Source organism: Colossoma macropomum, unplaced genomic scaffold (genome assembly GCF_904425465.1).
Source record: "Colossoma macropomum unplaced genomic scaffold, Colossoma_macropomum, whole genome shotgun sequence".
In the NCBI taxonomy this organism is placed as follows: Eukaryota; Metazoa; Chordata; class Actinopteri; order Characiformes; family Serrasalmidae; genus Colossoma; species Colossoma macropomum.
In genome coordinates, this window is record NW_023494797.1 from 7,842,548 (window position 1) to 7,865,339 (window position 22,792).

At 38.5% G+C, this 22,792-nt stretch overlaps 2 protein-coding genes across 2 annotated transcripts in view; both read right to left on the reverse strand.

The window, feature by feature from the left end:
- bdnf (brain-derived neurotrophic factor) overlaps positions 1-1,873 on the reverse strand; it is a 47,836-nt gene extending 45,963 nt beyond the window's left edge. Inside the window, exon 1 of the mRNA XM_036584529.1 lies at positions 1,829-1,873. The gene's annotated coding sequence lies outside the window, so the exon portion shown is untranslated. The remainder of the gene's footprint in view (positions 1-1,828) is intronic.
- Positions 1,874-15,586: 13,713 nt separating this feature from the next.
- kif18a (kinesin family member 18A) overlaps positions 15,587-22,792 on the reverse strand; it is a 38,302-nt gene continuing 31,096 nt past the window's right edge. The window contains 5 exon segments of the mRNA XM_036583921.1: positions 15,587-15,878; positions 17,382-17,457; positions 17,459-17,492; positions 17,596-17,688; positions 18,513-18,894. Coding sequence (XP_036439814.1) covers positions 15,739-15,878; positions 17,382-17,457; positions 17,459-17,492; positions 17,596-17,688; positions 18,513-18,894 — 725 coding nt within the window. The 3' untranslated portion in view covers positions 15,587-15,738.

The following is a 22,792-nucleotide window of genomic DNA, read 5'->3' on the forward strand; positions in this document are numbered from 1 at the left end:
ATAATTTTATTTTTACTTCATTCTCGATGCTATACAGCTTTCTCAGTCATTATACAGCTCTGTTCATCTTTCTGGACACACCTAAATCTTGTTCATTGAAATTTCCTTGAAAATATAGAGTGGCGCTCTGTGTTCAGTAATACAAAGCCAGTAAAATTGTACCATCAAGACGCTACAGATGTTCTATTTCATACACAGCACCAACACTCTGGCATTTTGCCAGCACAACCTGCTAAATGCATGGAGCAAGTTCTTCTGGGTTGCGGGGGGAGCTAGAACCTATCCCAGCAGTCAATGGGTGGAATGGAGCAAGTCAAACAGCAAAATGAAAAAACCAAGGTAGGACAATGAGAAAGGCTGCTAACTTCACCATTGGTGGTGAAGATGTAGAAGTGATAGACAGCTTTTGCTTAATTAGTGACATCCAACACAGACTGACACTTGGCAAAACAAGAACAAAGGAGCTTGAAACAAACAAAGTTCAGATCTGTTCAGGCTATTTTATTTTCTGAGGTTCTTTATGGTTGTAAAAGCTGTACAATAAAAAGCTTGATACTGATGTCCTTGAACTTTAAAGAGTACCTTGGTGGGCAAAGTAAACAAACAAATGGATCCTTGACCGAGCTTCACCTCTCACTCGAAACCCAGATAACCAAACTGAAGATCTCTTATGTTGGACATATAATGAGAAGAAGCGATTAATTGGAAAGGACAATTATGCTTGGAACAGTTGAATGTAAAAGAAGAAGAGAATGAGCAGCAACAAGATTGATGGAGACAATCAGAGACAAACCATTAAGAAGCCTGAAGGTCAAAACAGAAGACAGGACATTCTGGAGAAACACTGTCCATTTGGTCACTAGTAGTTTGAATCGATGTGATGGCACTTAATCACAACAGTAAGTAAAGCAGATGGACAAAAACCACAGCAGCTAGCTAGATAGTAGCTTAAACTGTAGCAGTTAGCTTGGTGTGTGGAAAGCTCAAACAACAACTTCTTTGGTTCCCGTCAAAGTTGACTTAGCTTAAAATGAGGCCTCTATGAGGTTGTGGCATTTTGGGAGCTAGGGATGGATCACTTTGTGGCCCGCATTAGCACAATCTGTCAAACACCAAGACTTGGCTACAAATTTGGTATCTTACAGGTTTCCATAGATGCCAATCTAGCAAAGTTTCAGGCACAAGCTTGAATAATTTGTAGCAGCTGGTAGCTTAGTTAGCACCTTAGCAACTCAAGCTAAAATGACCATTTAGAGCTTAAAATGGCTACTTATTTGTTTGACCGCTGGACCTGTAGAGCTGGGCGGGTGATGTCCAACCCCCTTCATCCAACATTTCATAGGTCATACTAGGGCTACTCTCACTTTGTCAGTAACTCTCTTCCCATAAAGAAGACTTAGGCTGTAACCTGCTCACTTTCCTTTTACAAATGCTCCATGCTAAGGGCTATTTCCTGTGGCCTTTCATCCATTGCCTGTTGTCATTCTTTTGATCAATGCCTTGCTGCGGCCTTTCGTCCACTCAGTTTGAATATATTTGAATGGCAGCTGCATTGTTTTTGTCTTGGCTGCCTGATCTTTCACTATGGCCAAAGTCAGGTAAAACTACTACAGTCAGGAAGACTACTGGCAGCTTATAGACTTTGTACTAAGAGATCCATACATGACCAGTCTCTATGACCTACAGCTGTCTATTGCATCTTGGGAGCTGGTAAGCTCTTCCACTGAGTTCCCCATGTTTTATAGCAATGGTGGCCTCAGAAAGTGATATCAAGCAATGGCACCTCCGAGAGTAACACCATCACACAAAAGGCTTTGTCTTACCTTACCTTCACGTTGGGGGTGCTAGGTGCCGGACCGGAGGTCCTGTTGGATCAGGTGTGACTTCCACACGCGCGCCAGATCCGCAGATTTCTCCCTGCAAACGGAATCGGGCTATCTGGACCGAGTGGTGAAGAGGACAGGGTGCAGCAGGGCGCGAGCTCATCTCCCAGGGACCCTGCTTTACATTTCAAATCTGAGCTCATCCAGGGATTTCCATACCATCCATTTGAATATTTTCCACTCAGAGAGGTGGCAATGAACACTGCATATAGGGCAGTCACAATGCTCTCATAAAATCGCTCACTCACTTCATTCGTAGAATTGCTCTTACCATCTGTTTCATCAATCAGGGAACATGCCACACACCTGTAAACCTGTGATGCATTTTAAAATAGGCTGCAGTTATTAGGTGAAAAGATAATGAGAAAGAAAGAGTAAAATGTAAGGCAATTTGCATGCATAAAGCTGAAGACCTACAGCTACTTTTTATTATATTTACGAAAAAAGAGGCCCATTGTCATACCACCGCCTTCTCTTTTCCCAGTGGAACTGCACTCATAGCTTGGCCTCATGACCTCCTCTGTTTCAGGCAAAGGGCAACATCTAATACGATGACCTTTAACTATATTTCGCACCTTTGCATTCGCCTCGGCTGCCCTCTTACAACACTCAGCACTATCGATCGGCCCTGAATTGGATCAGCATAGCTGATTGTGGCTGGAGCTCAGTGATGGTTCATATAACCATTTTGTTTAGCTGGTACAGCTTGTACACCAAATCTGATTCTGAAAGCAGTGGAAATCCTTTATATAGCAAAGGAAGAGACATCCTTTCAAGGGAAAACCCACTGATTTTTCAAAATTTCTCCATAGTTCAGTCAGTGAGATGTTGACAAACTTGCTTTGATGTGAAAAAAAGCAGTGAAACCTTATAATCTCAGATTTCTTTACAGTGGTGGTGATAGGAACCAGGGGTTACAATATCTACAATGCAACTACAGTGATTTCTATTTATGTTCTATGATCAGTATATATTCACAAGTCTGAGTTTTTATATGTAATGTTGATAATAGTAAAAAAAAATGTAAAAAAAGTAAAATTGCCTCACAACACTCTGCAAATATCTCTCCATCATGAAAAGCTTTAAAAAATGCACCTTAGGCCAAACTTATCTCAAGATTATTGTAAAACGTCTCAAGCATCAGATGTGTATTTGTAAACATTTTGTGTCATAGGTTTCTGTGCAGCAGCATTAATTAAGTGAACAAACCTTGGTACTCTACAGCTGTGCATTTCACATTAGACCTCTGACTTTATTTGCATCTTAATCGTTTCATTTAGCAGAAATGTCGAAAGTATAGAATTCCCTTTTAATCAGGAATCCACTCTTTCAAAAAATGGCTGGGCATCATGTACTTTCCTTTTTATCAATATATCAAATTGATTCATAATAAGGGTGTAGGCACTTGGCTTTAACAAAGAGAAATACAGCACTGTGCAAACTTTAGAGACCATCCTTTCATTTCTTTCATTTCCAGTCAAAAAAGCCATTAAGTACAAGTGTAAGTTGTCAAGAAATTGTTATTGAAAAAAAGAACAATTGCACTAGAAAACTGAAACTGGACATCTGGGACATGGAGTAAGCTTTTGTGGACTGGTGAGTCTAAATTTAAGATGTAAGTAACAGAAAGCAGTTTGTACTTTGCCAAAGAAACGAAAGACTTTTTGGACCATGTCTACAACCATCAGTCAAGGATCGGTCCAAGTTTCGAGATGTATAATGACATGTGCATAGAAAGCAACATGAATGCTGATAAGTACAAAGAATTTTTTAAACATTATGCAATATCCTCTGGATTGTATTGGGAGGAAATTCATTCTGTGTCAAGATAATGACCCCAAGCACATAGCTGACAAGGTCAAGACATACTTACCAAACAAAGAAGCTGCTGGTGCTCTCAGAACAATGGACTGCTTACTTCTGAGCCACTTTAAAATCAGTGAATGTGTTTAGGATTATTTGGATCATGAGAAGCAGAAAATGCAACCCACTTCTAGGACTGAACTTTGGAGGTAGGGAAAAATATCCCTGCAGATTTCTTTGAAAAGTCTCCTGAAAGGAATGGAAGCTGTAATAAAGGCAAAGAGTCGGCACACAAAATACCTAAAAATGATATTATAAATGGTCATTTTGACTGAATAGTAAATAAACAAAAAAGTGGCCTTAGACTTTTGCACAGTACAGTAGATTCCATGCAATTCTTTTAATCCTAAATTGTAAATTTGCTTATTTTTTCAATAATCTGATACATGATCTTATTTGATATGAAACATTACAAAGCTGTTTTATACGTTAGATGAAATGCATCAATAAAATAATATGAAAATGTAATTTTATGTGAGAAGCAGATTTACTTTAAAGAGGAGAACTTTAGTTTAGTTAAACTTTTTTTATGTGTGATTTGTGCAACTGTATTTGCCCTTGATAATGTCGCTGTCCAAAATTTTTTTTCGATTTTTATTTTTCTACTTCATTTAAACCCAGCAACTTACATAATATCATTTTCATAATGAATGGACCAATAGAAATGCTCCAAAATTGCTTGGAATAAAATTTCTTTACATTAGCCCTCTCCTATAAAGTTGCTATTTCTTTCCAGGGACAGTGAAAATACATAAGATGCTTCTTTTACAATCCATTTTTATCACAACATGTGAACATGGATGAGCCATAGCATCATGCTTCTAGTTTTTTCCCCATGTTTTCATCCTTGGTTTGACTTCGGGGGACCACTCTTGAAGTCCTTAAAGGACTTCTAGCTGGCCAGGACATTTTTTACACAGCTCTCGCCAAGGCCTCCATTGAGTCAACATCTATTTCTGGTCCAGTCTCAGGTGGTCGTACAAATCAAATCACACTTATTCGTTATCTTCATCCTGTCAGGCATTTAACTATTATCGTTCTGCTATTCCTTCTCTTCCATGCTATCACTTTCTCTCTCAGCCACTAGATTCAGGCAATTTTCTCCTTTTCATTTCATCATGCTGTTTCTCTGCACGAAGTCATTCGCCTCCATCACGGATATAGGTCTAGCATGTTACTTGAACATTTTCTTTTTTGAAGTCTTACCACTTGTTCTGTATTTATTCCTTGTTAAATTCCACATGACTATTTTTAAGGACTGGCTTTACAAATTAGCTCCAATACAAACTGCTTAATATGCACTTATTAATAGATATATGTTGACATCAAAATGCAGGACTGACCTGTGTGTAAAATTTCCCATGGTCTGATTTTCAGTCCTTTCTTCTCAACACCAACCCAAAGGCAAACATTTCTTTTAGAGTTTCTCTCCCTTCAAATTCATCACTGATGACATTCTTGCTCCATTCATGACGTTTTCATTTTTTCTTTTGTAGTTTGGGCATTTTGTATTTCTTGCACCAACCACTAAGAGTTGATGTGCCATGGGGAGCCCTGAAGCTTCTCCTCATCCTGTCAGCACATGTCTAAACACTCAAACGTTAAGGTCTCAAGCACTCCAGCTATGATGTCAGCTATTTACAATGTTCGAACTGCCAGTTGTCTTTTTTCACTCTTCAAACCATCTCCACTTTTCATGACATATACAGGCCTCAAAAACAGTACATCAAGAACAGAGTCCAATTCACAAGTGAACTGTATAATTAGTACTTTACTAATATCTTGTAAACACTATGGGACATATGTAATTACTACTCTATATGTATGTAATAACATAAATAAACGTTTTTACAATGTTGATGATTTTAGATCAAATCTTACCACTATATGTTAAATTCTGAGAACTACTTATGTGTAATGAACATGTAATAAATGATCCCAGTTCATCAAAAGGGACGAAATCAGAAAAGTTAGAAAAAAACAAAGTTTTTTGCAGCATCTAACATGTTTCCACTCAAACTCAGCTCTGACTGCTTTGAGTAACGAGTTCCTGTCTTTAATAAAGAATAGCACCTAATAAGTGAACTAAGACCCACTTTTAGAGCGGGCATGACTTGCTTCAATTCAGTACAAATGTTGCAATCACTGGAATTCATTAAAAAAAAACAAGCAAAATGCATAATTAATGGAGCATATTACTGTATATAAATAATTAAGCCTACATTAAAATGGCTTTGATGTCCTCATTACAGCTGCATAGAGTGAGGCCAATGTGACTGGATGCCATTGCAACAAATATAGAGAGCAGGGGATAAAAATAAATAAATAAATAATCCAATGTGCATCCACTGGAAACGATCCATGTGCAAGCAGAGAGAAATATAACACACCAACCCTCAAGTGTTTCGGAACACGGCTGGAAGAAATGCTCTACAGAATATGAAGGCCTATATGTGCACATGCTGAGAGGCTGACTCTAGTTTCACTCCGTTACATTTTAGTCAATTAGTCATGTAGTTACTTATGTTGTTCTTCTTATTGGGGTACATTGGTGTGACCGAATTTTGATTGCTTTTATTTTAGATCAGAAAAAGTGTCTAACAGTGTCTAACAAACTTCAGCCCCTATGCTCATAGATACTACACTGCCCAGCCACTTCATTAAGTACACCTCCTCGTATTTACTCTCGTTGTCCATTCTATCATCTGTACTTACCATATAGATGCACTTTGTAGTTCTGCAATTACAGACTTTAGTCCATCTGTTTATCTGCATACTCTTTTAACTCCCTTTCACCCCATTCTTCAATGAACAGGACCCCCACAGGACCACTGCAGAGCAGGTATTATTTGGGTGGTGGATCATTCTCAGCACTGCAGCAACACTAATGTGGTGGTGGCATGTTAGCTTGTGTTGTGCTGGTATGAGTGGATCAGACACAGCAGTGCTACTGGAGGTTTTAAACACTGTGTCCACTGACTGTCCACTCTGTTAGACACTCTTACCTTGATAGTCCACCTTGTATATGTAAAGTCAGATATGATGGTTCATTTGTTGCTGCACAGTCTGTGTTGGTCATTCTCTAGTCCTTCATCAGTGGTCACAGGACTCTGCCCACAGGATGCTGTTGACTGGATATGTTTGGTTGGTGGACTATTGTCAGTCCGGCAGTGACACTGAAGTGCTTAAAAACTCCCAGCAGCAGCACTTGCTGTGTCTGACCCACTCATACCAGCACAACACACACTAACACACCACCACCACATCAGTGTCACTGCTGTGCTGAGAATGACCCATCACCCAAATAATACCCACTCGGTGGTGGTCCTGAGGGGTCCAGACTATTGAAGAACAGGGTGAAAGGGGGTTAACAAAGTTTGCAAAGAAACAGACAGATGGATGGTAAAATGGACAGTAAATGTAGATACAAGGAGGTGTATATGTACTAACGTACTGAGTTCTACTGCAGTTCTATTAGCTATTCAGTACTTAAAGGCCATTTTTAAACCATCAAGATCACAATAGTGGTGATAGGATCCAGGGGTCACAGTGTCTACAGCGCCATTTTATTTACTTTCCAACACGACCAGTGAAGGGTGGTCAGGCAATGTATTCATAACTATGTCATGTAACAGCTTTCTGTAGGCTAGCTTTTAGAGGCAGTGGACGCTCCAGACGTCTGGTTCCTATCACCACCACTGTGAACAGTTCTGATTGGTAAGTTTCTCTGGAAACTACAAAATTCACATCAAACCACTCTGAATGACTAGATCTTTACGATTTTATGCACAAATGTTGACCTTCTACTTTTGTACCATTACTTTTCCCTACTTTTGGAAGAAAACTATGTTTACTTCCTCTTCAGCCATTCTTTCTCCAAAGTAGCAATACTTTTACTTGAGTAAAGCTTTAGGCTGTGCTACCCACCTCTGCTGTATCAGATAATAAAACTACACTTGATATAGTGCACTCCTAAAAAGTTTCTTTCCTCTGTGCTATTACACTTATGAACAATTAATGCACATTAATGCACCTTAATGCAACACCACACCACTGTTAATTCAGTCAGTATTTCTTCACTTTCTTCACCCTCATATTATGTGAATATTTTATGATTATATGAGGGTGGCATGGTGGCGTAGTGGATAGTGCTGACGCCTCACAGCAAGAAGAGCCTGGGTTGATTGCTGGCCAGGCAACCAGGGTCCTTTCTTTGTGGTGTTTTCTGCCTTCCTCCTAATGACCCCTGGGATACGCTCCAGCTTCCCCTGTGACCCACAAGGATAAGCGGCTTAGAAAATGTGTGTGTGTGTTTGATTAAATGAATTCACATCTTACCTTTATAAGCATTCATTGATAAAAATATTAGCAATTATTCTTATAAATTGTTACCTTGTCTACTCTATAAATTTAAAATCTGCCTGCAGTGAATAATGTAGCCCTTGATCTAATCACTGTAGCCTTTCAATAACACTGATCTTGGTATTTTACATCCCTCCTTAGTCCGTTTTTACACGCCATTTTATACAGCCTAATTTTGGATTTTGGTCCTGTGAAATGGCCTATAGTTTCTTTAAATGTCTTTAAAAGGTTTTTATAAAAGATTCTTCACACTCACATATACAAAAACAAGTCTTCTTCTAAGGCAGGGGTGTCCAGTCTCCGCAAACGGCTGGTGTGGCTTCAGGATTTCATTCCGAGAAATCGGGAATGCACATGCTTAAGTGTTTGAATCAGATGGTCCCTTATTGTTTGGGATGAACACTTAAAGCCACATTGGCCCTTTACAGATTAGACTGGACACCCCCTGTGCATTACTCCAAAGAACCATTTTTAGTACCTTTCAGAGTACATGTGAAAGAAAGCCACATAATTCTGACTAATGCCACCCAGCATACAGTGTCAATGTGCTGCAGTATGACACCTCACACCCAGCTGAAACTAAAGCACTACAATGTCGTATATCAGGGGGCTGAAAAACAGACGCAACAGAGCATGAAGTATAATCGGCCAGGGTGGGCTGAAAGCGCTCAAGGCCAGCCTATGTCTTTGGGGGTCTCTGAAGTGTTGGCTATCAGACTTTACCGTAATTAGCTGGGGACAAAAGGATGGCATCTGTGATGCGCGCTGGCGGTGGAGGGGAGGGGAGGTGGAGTGAGCGTGTGTCGCATTGTGGGAGGCGCTGCACGCGTTTGTTTACGTCTGCGTGTGGGAGTATGAGCGTGTCTTCCGCCACTCACCTGTCATGGGAACAGTTTGGCGTAGTCAGAGTTGAAAAACCCTCAAAAGACTCTTTCTTTGAGTTTTTTCAGCTCTTTTATTTCTTCCTCATATCCTTTTCTGTGACTTCACTACACTAAAAGCTCCATCATCTGCTGCTGCAAACGTTATGCTCACAAATAAAATGTTACACTGAAAAAAAGTGTCGCACTGAATGTACTAAATGCGTACATCATTTCTACATGGATAAAGAACACTGTTGCTGTCCAAAAAAAACAAACAAAAAAAAAATTTAGCCCCATTTTTTAACATCGTTTGAACACTGCAGCTCATGCTCTGTTGAGTCTTAACATTGTGTGAAAAAAACATAAATGGACCAACAAAAATATTCAAAAATTGCTTGGTATAAAATCTCTTTACATCAACTTAATAAGTTTTGCCCTTTCCTGTAGAGAGAGAGAGAGAGTTAGAGAGAGAGAGAGAGAGAGAGAGAGAGAGATAGATAGATAGATAGATAGATAGATAGATAGATAGATAGATAATGGAGCTGCGTTCTTTGGCGTGTTGGAGCTCTATGCAACACCATGGAATCTGTAATCCAGAACTAATCAATAAACATCAGTACCTGACCTCACTAATGTACCATGTGTGGGTGATATACACACGATTTCACAATATTTAAAAACAGTATAGCGCCATTCATGTCAACATTCAAGTGTTTAGACACCTGATCTGACATTGTGTTTAATAACCCATAAAAAAGGCATTTGTAAGTACGGCACAAATGTCCAAATACTTTTAATATACTATGCTTAAGGATACAAGTATAAGTCGTATATACGTACGAGTATTAGAAGTATTCTATATAAGAACAAGACATAAATATACACATAAGTATACGGTTTGATGAGTCTCACATTTAAAAATACTGTCAAAAACTATGAGTACAATCTTTATTAAATGCTCTGCCTTCAAGGCTGATATATGTAAATGACCATTGTTCTGATTGGCTGTCTTGTATTGTGTGTCATTCCAGTCCAGGCTGAAACACTCCTTATAACTTCTGTGTGAATGGGCGGAGCTAAACTGCTATAGGCACAATAGTTGGAAACATGCAAGTGTGTTCGTTTTCTTAAATGTTACAAAAAACAGCAAATTCAAAACAGGCCACATTTAATTTCCACATGTGGACTGGATGGACTGGGAGGTGAATGCTGTTTTGAAACAATGTTTACATACTAGAAAAAGGAAGAAAATGTAGTTTTCATAATAAGAGCCCCTTAAAATGCCACAATATGCTCAAAAAGCATGTGGCATATTGTCACGCAATTTATCATACCGTCATATTTCCCATCCCTAATATGTACACATTTCAATCAAGTGAAGTAAACTCAGGGCATCACTTTTTTCAGTGTAAAAGAGCTCTACTGTTAATAGAATGAATAAAAATAGGCCTAAGGACGTCCAAGAATGACGAAGGTAAAAGGGAAATAAAAAATATGGATATTTTAATGATTCACAAGAAGTGAATAGCATGGTCTATCTACAATGGCATTAGTTTCCCCCACAGACAGATGTTCGCCCACACACAGCCGTTGTTTGTAAATGTGCAACCAGCCCTTCTCGCGGCATTTGTGAAGGATATAGACGGGCCTACCAGTAATCTCAGTGAGGACTGTTTTTCATTGATCTGGCTAAAGCCATAGCACCAACAAGGGGCAGTGCTCCTTTATTGACAGACATCTCCAAGGGCTGTTGCAGCCACAATTTGGTGCAAGGTTGAGAAACGCGGCCCTCCTCACTCATTCAAAGTTGGAGCCACGCAACTTCGTGTCCCTTCGTATCCGTTTACACAACGCTTCTCTTTTCGTTTGCCATTTATATCACAAAACACTGTGATATACATGTGAGGTCTCACATGGAACCAAGATAAGACAATGACTTCAACATGATCCCAGATTCTACCTGCAGTTGCTAAGCAACATCCACCTCCAGCCTCTCGCTCGGCCTCATTGGACGCCATTTGTAACACGGCAGCCGCCTCATTGGCCGAGAGGAAGTTAATAAACTTTAGTCGAGACCTCCTTCTTTCTAGAAAAAAAGGAGAAAAAAGCCTCAGTGAAGAGATTCTTGTCAATGACTGAGCGTGACAGGGAGAGATAGAGAGCACGAAGACGGAGAGAAAGGAGATGTGTCAGTGCTGCTGAAGCAAAGCTTTGAAGCAACTGTCTGAAAACAAAAAGATCACATTGATGGCACGGTGCAAACTAGGAGTTGTGAAACTATCATCAAAGTGGAAGGGAAGATATTTTCAATGCCACCGCAGGCACAGCGCTTTGCCCTGGAGATCGGTGCTTAAATAGAGACACTGAACAGGGAGGCGGGTGTCCAATTGCATGTTCAACATCAGTCTTTTGTGATGTCTGGCAGCAGGAATATGAAAGCAGCGACCCAGGAGGGTTAACCGACTAGATCACGTTACTGTTTAGTCTGAGAATCTTTAAGTCCGAGAATTCTCAACAGTGCTTCCACCAGCTGATCAATACTAGGAGTTTAATATGAACTGGGGCCCCACTGATATGACAATCTCACGACCAATACCAATTTCATGGTGATATCAGCTGATATTAGTCAAGAATTAAAGTTTTACTTGAACTTCAAAAATGCAACATAAAGTATGATCAGTCCTAATGTCACATTTCTCAAGGTACCACTTTAAAATAATACTACCTTTATAAGGGTTCACGAATGGATCAAAATGAGTTTATTAATGGTTATTAAATAGGTCATTAAGACCTAAAATCATTAATTATTAATATTGTAGCGTGAGGGGCGGCGCCACCTACAGTTGTTATTGCTTCAGTTGGTTTTTGATAATTAGCTCTTCATTTTCATCAGTTCTCTTTATAGAAATGTTTTATCATGTCAAGATAAGGTCTTCATGTGTTTTATATGCATTCGTTGCTTTACCCATGAAGCTATTGTGTTTAAATTTACCAGTTCAGTGTCTATTGCTGAAAAAAAGTGAAGAGGTGATGAATTTTAGCTTAGAAGTCTATAAAAAGAATTTTTGGACACCCGTGACTTTTTTCAGGATGAACAAGCTGCTAAATATCTGTTTTATAAACAGCTAGATTTTTTGTTGATATCTCTTAATTTCTTGGACCGAAATATTGGCCAATATTATCATTCAGCTGAAATATTGCTCGGTCTCTGATATAAACAGGGCTGAGCTATAAGTGATGGTGCAGGTTGGGGTGGGCAAGATAATGATATGGTATTGTTACTGTGATAAATTACATCACAATGGGCCTCATTCACCAACCGTTCTTAAGAGATTTCTTCTTAAAACCCACTTATACAGTTTTCATTAAGATTCTGACATTCACCAGTGTTTTCTTATTTGGGATTTGTTCTTAGGTAAGAACTGAATCTACACACACTCAAGAGCACTAAGCTGTGCTTCTCACAGTCTAAGCAATCTGAGGCTCTCAGTGGTCAGTCCATTGTTCAGAGAACACTAACAGCTTATTTGATTTGCAGACATTCTTTTTTGTCAGTAACAGCTTCTTGACAGCTACACATCCTTTCAGACTCATAGTGTTGTCTTCTCACAGTGAAAGGATGGACACAAACACCTGCTGATTTCAAATCTGAGGCAAGAGTGGAGCTTGATTTTCTCCTCTCTCTCAAAGATGAAAGCATTAAGTACTGTTTATGTGATGGTGACAGGTTTAGTGGTCTACCAGGTCTGTATCTACATCTTTAAAAATGTTTGGAACTGCAGTTTTTGCATATATTTTCCTTTGACTTGCTCCTTCCTTATGCAAGTGGATTATCTTGTATCTAATCTCTTCAGAACAATCTCTTGAAAAATGAATACTTACTGAAACTGAGTGGAAATTACATAAATCTCTGACTTTGTCACAGTATTGTAGTAACTGCATAAACTGCCTAGTACTAAGTAAGTGACTGGATTACAAATCAGATTTACAAATACAATTCGAGTTCTTTACACTGATGCTCTGCTGGTGCACTTTGTTAGTCGCACTTGTTTGGTATCCCTCAAAAAAACTAAATAGTGGTATACATATTGTGAATCATATAAATGTATTATGATTTTACATTCTTGCCGTATTGTTCACCCTTAGATATAGCAGGTGAACTTTATGCAAAAAGTCCTTCACCTGTGCCAAATGTCATTTCTCACTTTTTTCCCCCCACTTTTCTAAAAAGGAAAAGAGAAAGAAAATTAAAAGCCTACAAATGAATCCCTCTAAAGGCAAACCGCTCCATGCACAAGGAAACCATAGAAACACAGGAGGTCAGAACGGAGCACCGACACTCTGCTGCAGTGAATTCCTTCTCCTTTTTTGATTTTCTAATGAGCTTATGAACTTCGTTTTCTTTAGCTAAGACTGTCGGTGTAGGAAGGAGTGTTTAAGAAATTCCACTGGACATTGTCTCAAGCTCGTAACGTCAATCACCACAGCAGAGTCAACAGCTCCTGTCCATTTAGATCAAACACAGAGATCTGATGAGTTAACTCTGTAATACAGTCGCTGAAGAAGATCCTCAGTAAAAGGTCTTATGTAGCTTCACAACTTCTGACAACATACAGTACCGTGCAAATCAGAGACCACCAATCTTTTATTGATTCTCCAGTCAAAACAGCCATTAAGTACAAGTTACTAAGTTTTCTGAAGCATAATTTTTCTAGCATAGAGAAAGGGAAAGTAAAACGAAACTAGAGTTCAGTAAGTCCATAGATCACCAAAACTGTCACCATAAACATGACCTAAAGATAAGCAATACTTAGTTTTCATCTTTGAGAGAGAGGAGAAAATCAAGCTCCACTCTTGCTTCAGATCTGAAAAAATCCACAGGTGTTTCTGTCCATCCTTCCACTGTGAGAAGACAACTCAACACTATAGGTCTAAAAGGATGTGTAGGTGTCAAGAAGCTGTTACTGAGAAAAGGAAAATGGACAAAAAAAAGAAAAAACAAAAAAATGCAAATCAAACAAATAAGCCACTTGGTATTCTCAGAACAATGCAGACCTCAAAGTTTAGGATTACAAAAAGCAGAAAATGATACCAACATCTAAGACTGAACTTTGGAGGTGTGGAAAAATATCCCTGCCTATTTTCTTTTATAAAAACTAAAAGCAACTAAGTTTTCTTTTTTCTGATGCTGAAAAATGAACAGCTCACAGTGAATGGCCATTTTGACTGGACATTAAATAAATTACGGATTGAGTATTGACTTTTGCACTGTACTGTACCTGTGTGGTTTAAATGTTATGATATATATGGCATATTACAATTCATTTTTTCCTAATATAGCAGCTACAAGACAATAAGCTGTGTGAATAAAACAGCAAGAATTCAGACAGTAAAAAAATGTGATAGTGTAGTGATAAATTGGAACTGATTTCTCTGTTCTATTTAAAAACAAAACAAAAAAAAACAAAACAAAAAAAAAAACACCACAACAACAACACTTCAATATTCTCAAAAGAGAAAACCACGAAACATACAATAAACATCCCCGTGTCCTGAAACCATTTACACTTTGTGTACTTAAACTTGTGTCTTCTAAGAGTATTACTTGTTTGTGTTAATTATACATTGCAATTTGCTGCTGTCGGAAGAAAACCTTGAATCTCCATTTTTTTGTTTTTCAGTTTTTGACATAGTTTGAAAGTACCTGTTGCCCTTTACGTTGTGTTTAAATTTCACGATGAATAGACCAAAACAAATTTTGGTCTCTCCAAATTTTTTTCAAAGAATTACTTTGAAAGAAGTCTGGTTATATTGACTTACATTACAAGTACAGCACATTTTTCCTTCTCCTATAAAGCTGTAACTTTTGGAGATACACAAGGTTTTGTTCTGCCAACAGCGAATTGGACTAAAAAATTTAAACAAAATGAATATCTGCATTTCTTTCTTTCTTCAGTATTGAAAATGTTCCAGTATCTAGCATTCTGTTTCAAACACAGTACACACATATCACATCACACAATTTGTGCACTACTACACTGCTAGTGTGCAGACACCCAAGTCACCATAGCTCATACCTGAAAGCTCTGTAGTTGACCCTAGACACCTATATATAAAAAGGCCTGCACACAAAACAGGTGCTGTAAATAGAAACAGGCTTTTTATCAAAAGGAAATAAAAACAAAAACCCCTTTGTATTAGTTCATTAGTTCACCAGCTGAAATGTAAAGAAACTCCACGGCTGAAAACCCGTTCTGCATGACTTATGCCTCCGACACATTTTCATTCCAAAAGAAGCAGCTGCGTATGGAGTGAAAGAGTGCAGAGCTCTTTATTAAAAAATACACAGAACTGACTGATAGAGATGGGACAGGAGGACGACATAGCTAAAATGACATTTATATACAAAAAATTAAAACAATGGTTTTCACAAGTTTCTTTACAATAAGAACAAACTGAGCAGTAACTTATCATAAAATCATTACAACTTTAATTCCCACTTGGTTTTAGGTCAAAACATTGACAACTATGTACAAAGTTATTTTAATAGTATTAAGAAAAGACTTTACATTTTTGTCATGACTCACTACAGACAATAGAGTCAAGTTTAAAGTCTTAGTATTTACACCCTTACAAGATCTTGCCTTTTGTATTCTCCTCACAAAGTCCTGTAAGGCAGATGTATGTGCATGTGAGTGGGAGAGAGATCAGTGCATGAGACTTTAGGAGACGCGTGTGTGGGTTTAAGTGGTTGCGCTGGAGAGATCTCACATCCTCTTGGTGACTTTCTTGAAGAGGGCAGCAGGGCCGAGCAGGGCTGCTTTGGGCTTCCGTGGGCCCAGCAGATGGAGGTTTCCCTCGGAAATGCTGCGCACCACTCTCCTGCTCGGCTCGTTCTCCGATGACGCTGGACACGGGAGAAAAGAAAGAGAACATTCATATTTTCATTTGTGACATTTGGCAGACGCTCTTATCCAAACAGACTGATGGAAGTGTTTTGCTGTCTACTTATACAACTGATCCTTATACTAGAGTCTAAGGATACCATATAAACACGTTCACACTACAAATCAAATATTAAGTGCAGTGATCGTAAGACAGGTTAAAATGAATCAATGCTTAATTTTACATAGCTACAGATAAACAATAATATTATTAAAAAACAACCAAAGAATTTGAATTACTACAAATAAACAATACCCTGTGATTTTATGTGCAAATCACTCCTAAGACTACATTTTAGGAGAAAATTCTATTAGGAGAATTCCCTGATCCCCCTTACTCTGAAAATGGCTTTCAGTTTCGAGTATTTTGGTCTTTCCCCATTCAAACAGGCAGGAGTCTGGTTTTGTATGGCTGGAAATAAGTGGCTGGTGTTGTTGCAAAGATGGCTGCCAAGTGAACAGACTTTCCTACAAAGACTTTGGGCTGAAATTCAGGAGTAGTTGCTATGGACTGATTTAGTTTGTTGAGTTCAACAACTATGCAAATACAAGTTATGTCCAAATATTGTGCTGTTATGTATATATTCTGAATTGTTACAAATATGTTGCTTACCATATCAAGGTAAAAGGTCAGTGTGTAAAAATTTAAATCTTCTTTTGAGACCCACATCAAAGGCCGTTCTAAAAAATGTACACTGTTATACAGGCTCAATAACCCCGATGACTGCCCCTTGCGATGTAATTTGTGGATGATCACTTAACTCTCATAGTCAAACTGCAAGGAAGCTGACTGTGTTTGTTGCAAACAAATTATATTTTACCTGTTAGCCTTTTTTGTCCACGGACTTAATATGCGAAAATGAAACCAACTCAAAGAAACTCAAAGAAAGAAAGTTATCGGTTGTAATTACTGATTGCAAATGCAACATCGCACCTAATAATAATTGCATTTTCAAATTTATCAACTAACAACATACTGGACATCAGTATCTTGTGGAACCCTAGAAATGATGCCATAACAGGACTAAGAAAGAAAAGGAAGTTGGGGGTAACTAAATGTGGTTTCAAACTTCTAAAATTGAGGGGGAGAAGGAGAGAGGGATATCAAGAAAGAAAGGACTGGTGAGAGAGACCTCAAATGTAAGAGTCAGTGGGAACTGGAGGCGACTGGGGTTTTTTTTGGCAGAACTTTACACTTAGTTTAACAGCTGTCAGGTGGCCTAGCCCGAACACTTCATTTGCACTTATACAAACGTAACAAACTGTGTAAAGGCTTAATCAGAAAAAATGTCAAGAGGGACAATCACATCTGAAGTAAGGGCCAGTTTTCTGAACAGCTGAACTGACAATGGTTCTCAATTCAAAGACCTTATTAGTGCAGGAATAGGCGAAAAGTCCCAAGAGCAGAACAGTTTAGCTGGAGTAGTAGTGTGGGTTGCGCAGATGTAGTGCAGAACAATGCTCACCTCCGAAGCGTCGGACACGTAGTGGTTTGGAGGTATCGGACAGATCACGCTTTATTCGTTTGGGTGCTGCGGCATCCCTGTAGACTGTCCGGTCCAGTCTCCTTTCCAGTGCTGGAAGGGTACACAGAATGTGAGCCATTTTAGTTAGACACCAACTACGATACATACAATCCTTGGTGCTGCATGACAGGACTCCCCACATGTGAATACTCACCAGTAGAGCTTGCGTTTGCCCTGTGCTGCTGACGTCATGGCCATATACGATGGCTTGGATCGACGCAAGTCGAGAAGAGATGGAATCTCCAATCTACAAAATTACACAGCATAACCATCACAAAAATGCAATCTAGAACATTGAAATTTTGCTTAATAAAGAACTGCACCACAAACTAATATTCACAGATGTAGCATGTAACCTACAGAGTTAATACAGAGGTCAGCATATAATTAATAAAGTGTATATTGTAGAAAGAGACTTTTGTAACCAGATATCCATACTTTCAAACAAAGAGAACATCCCAAAAAGAATTTTTTATATTATTTTGAATTACAGAAGAAAACTAGAACGGTTTTAACACTTGCTTATCCATATCTATACCCATATCTGAACATTTGATTGAGTTAGTCATTTATCTTTGCGTTTTAGGTGTATTTAATTAAACACACAAGTTGGCGCACAAACGATAACTTTGAGACATCCACATTTGTACAAATTTGTCATTTTGTGGTTTGAAAAATTAATGAACAATGTTGTAAAAGATTCTAAAAAACTGAGAAAGAAAGCTGTACCCCACTAATAATGAAGTCATAGTAATATTAATATCCAGAAAGCTCCAGAAGTGGTTCCTCTTGTTACACACATACACACACACACACAACACACATACATATATATATAAGAACATCTAAAATGCTTTTTTAGAAACTTTGTAATATTTAAATCTTCATTTAAAAGTTTTTTAAAAAGTTATTTAAAAATAGTAGTCTATTTTTAAATAATTTTTAAAAGTTATTTAAAAATAGACCACTGGAAGTACATTGTATTCCATATACAATGTACTTCCAGGTGGAACACCTGTTCAACAGAAACAGACGTTGCTCTTAGATAAGGTTACTAAGCTCTTCTCTTACCTTTTGGGTGGCTCGTTGCTGTTGTTGGCTCGCAGCACTTGGAGCTGGCTCAAACCTGAAGCTCCAGCAGGTTCAGGGGATCCAGGGGACAGGATTACGGTGGCGTTGGCTGGGGTCGGCTCCTGCTCATCCTGGCCCACCTCGAAGGTACAATTGGGGTTGATGGAATTAGGTGCTTTGGAGGCGTGTGTTTCGGGTGTGTACTGCAGGGGGAACATCCCCTCCTGCCGCAGCACCTCCTGTAGGGCTGGGGGGCAACGGGGCAGTGCTGGGCCCGTCCCTTCTGAGCCAGGTTTCGGAGGAGACACAGCAAGCTTCCTCCGGATCGGCTTTTTGGCAGGAGGCTCAGCTTTAGCTGCATGCTCCTCTGCAGGGCTGGGGCCTGAGAAAGAAGCACATAACAAAACATATAAACTATGAAATGAATAAGTCTACAAAATTTTGCCAATAAATAAATAAAAACTAATACACTAAACATTATTTTAACTAAACATTTTTTAGTTAAAGATGCAGATTTTTTCCCCTTCATAAGCTACAATAAAATTAACAATTTGGACAAGAGCTTTTCTTACTTTCTTTGCATTCACTATATAACAGGAAAAAAAAATCTTTCGTGCTGCAGCAAAACCCATTTTTTTCAGACAGAAATTTCAGTGCAGCCCAAAAGATGGATGCTTTAATAAACTTGAGGAGAAAGCAGAATGTGCATGGACTGGAAGAGAAAATTCACTCACACTGAAGGTATGTAGCTATGTACTGTCATAAACTAGCAGGAGAAAAAGTGTATCCCATTTATCCCTTTTCATTTTAAAAAAGCAGTATAAAACAAACAAAAAACAAAAAAGAAAAAACAAAACAAAAAAAAACTATTTCTGGTGCAATTACTTAAAGTTAAAGGCATTTCTTATTTTTAACAAATAATTTTTTGTCTGTTTGCTATTTATTCATTTTACTGCATTTATGATCCTACAGAGATGTTACATTTATCAGTAATACATATAGCTTTAGTCCCAATTTCTTCATTTTATATTTTTTTTTGGGGGTATTAGCAGCAGCAGATATGTACATGAAAAATATCAGATACTGACCCTCAATTCTCATATTTGTGCATCCCTAGCATTCAACGTGTTTTAATTTATTGAAGATGCTTATTGTTTGTACTGTTAAAAGTGACTCCTTTATGTATGCGGCATACCACAGTCTCCTCCCAAACAGATTCTTTTAACAAACAACTATAAGAAATGTAAGCCTGTAGCTTGCAGACAAATGCGATGCAATTACACAAACAAAATCTAATCCCAATTAAAAAGTCTTATTCCTGGATTTCTTAAGACAATACATATAGAGTGCAGGCACGCACCCATCCTTGATGAGTCACACGTTCATTCAGACAGTCTATAGTCCTCCCTACACTCACGCATTATCTTTCGACATGCCATACATTCGTGTTCATTCATAGAGGCCATGGCCCCATCCTGTGCACACTCAATAATTCTATACGCATCCAGTACTGAATAATTTAGCCGTGTTCGTCACCTGGCCGAGATGAGTCAGTGTGTAGCGGTGGCAGCGGCACACTTGACTGAAGAGGGGGAGAAAAGGGGTGGAGCTGTGAGAGGGAATGTGAGAGGGAATATGAGAGAGAGCGAGAGAGAGAGCGAGAGCGGAGAGAGCGAGAGAGAGACTGTATGTGCAAAAACCCAAAAACTCATATCAGGGGACTTATTGTCCAGAGCCATGCTGTTGAAGGCCAGGTGTTTAACGAGCACACGGTGACGTGGGTGAAGGCTTTCACACATGCTGTGTGTGTGGTACGTGTGTGTGTGTGGACGCATAGGGAGGCTCCAGGAAGCTGGGCGCTGTTGGAGAGGTTTGACGTTGGATATTGAGTGGTGAAGTATGCCGGAGCACGTTGCATTCAGGCTGCACACTGACTCACGAAAAAGAGCAAGTGGTGAGGGGAGAGAGGGAGAGCGGGAGAGAGAGAGAGGGAGAGAGAGGGAGAGAGAGGGGGAGAGAGAATGAGAGAGAGAGAGAGAGAGAGAGAGAGGGAGAGAGAGGGGGAGAGAGAATGAGAGAGAATGAGAGAGAGAGAGAGAGAGAGAGAGAGAGAGAGAGAGAGAGAGAGAGAGAGAGAGAGAGAGAGAGAGAGAGAGAGAGAGAGAGAGCGAACGAACGAACGAACGAACGATCAAGTGGAAATGCAGAAAGAGGAAGTGTGATTGATAAAGGCAGTGGCTGCATCCTTTGCTGACCAATAGAGTCACTCAAGAACCTAGTATTGATGGTGCTGGAGCTGTTAATAAGTAGTTGTCTCTCAGTGGACAGGAAGCTATTTTCACAAACATGGACTGCATGCAAGAAGCCAAGAAGCATCAGCCCAACAGCTAACACTCTTATTTGTTTTTGATTTAGGGCTATATGACTTGGACATCCTAGCATTGTGATTATACAGCTACATTATATACCTTGCAATATACAGTCAGCATCAAAAAGAAACCTTGGAACGCTTTTTTTTTTTAATTAGGTTTTTTTTTTTTTTCAGTAATACTATTTTCAGCTATCTGTAGATGTGTTGTAGTTGAATGCCTTTTCTTTAACTTACTTTCAACTAAATCTATCGAATGCAAATAAACTAAGCCGAATGGGTCCAAACAGATTCCCTTAACCTAAACCTGATCTGTATATCAAAAGAACACCTCATTTGGAGAGCCCACTGTAAATGCTTCATATAACCTTATCTTGCATTTAGCGTACATTCTACTAATAATCTATTAAATTCTTCAGTTTTCCATAACCCAAAAAAGTTGACCTAACCCAAACTTTAACCTCAACCTAAAACCGAAACTTTATACTCACCCTGGTCCTGAACCTAATCATAACCTTGCTGAGAATGAAATGACTTAACAGATTTTTAATAGCTTGTATATCTACAGATCATCTACTGAGGCTATGCAAAAGCGAGATAATTCAAAAGGAAGATAATTCTAAAATGGCTAATAAAGTTATAATGAAATTAATATCCAAAATGCTTTTATATTTCAGAAGTGATTTTGGTGTTATGTCTTTAACACCTTGTCTTTAACTAACTTGCAACAGAACATTAGGTTGATGTTCTTCTATTCTATTAAATCTAACACTTAAAAAGTTAACAAATAAAATAATAGAACAAATGTAGCGCTGTAGATAATTCTGACAAGACTTAAATGTTCTATGAACAGTTATGCTGCACTGAAACTAATATCCAGAATGCTTCATATTTCAAATGTGTTTTGGTGAATGATGTTTATTTTATTATTTTGGTAACAATTTTGAGAGTCCACTGTAAACACATTGTAGAGGCTCACCTTGCCTTTAACAAACCTTCAACTAAATATCTATTAAATGCCACTAAACTTAAATTACTTAGCTTCTATTAAATCTAATCCTTACCTTAAACCCAAACCTTAACATCAACCCAAAACCTAATCCTAAACCTGACTCTAAGCATAGCCCTTATGACAAGCAGAATTTCAGAAAAGTGACTTTTTTCTTTTATTTATTTTAAACACCATTTGAAAGGGACAGTTTAAAATTGGGAGCATCCTATGATAGATGGACCAACAGAAACGGCTGTCAAAGTTAACGTGTTAACAATGAACAATGTCGTAGTACCACAGGCTGAAAGCAAGCAAACTAGTCGGAAGTCGATCGGAGGATAAAATAGACCATCTAGCAGATCAAATCAAAGCAGAGATTTAGCTTAAAAGACTTACACACTGCTGTTTCTTTTTAAAAGCACGTCTTCAGACAAAGTCACAGCAAATTCAAACGTGACTAGCGACTTCCAGAGTGACTTTTGAAAACTTTAAAACATTTTACATACTATTTGTTTGTCAGGAGAGTGATGTGGAACTGTACAACTAGAGAGCAATACATATTACCATCAAGAGCATTGTCCTTAAAACAAACAAACAAAAAAAATCCTACTGACATAGATGTGAAAAACAGTCCAAGACATGAACACATAGCCAACAGAGGCTTCCAGTGACTTTTATAAGTTGTTAAAGAGGTTGACTGATTTTTCCACTCCATTTATTTTATTCTTTATATTTTTATTGCTTTTTTTCTTTTAGGTAAAAATGTATGCAGGTTTCAGTTTTGAGGTTTTTATGCATTTGCATACTTATTTACACATTTGAGTTAACTGAAATGTTGAGTTTGTGCTAAACCAGCACATGCAGATCACTTGGTAAAAGTGTGATATAACTGCCAAGTTACAGTCAAAAATGTAAAGATGC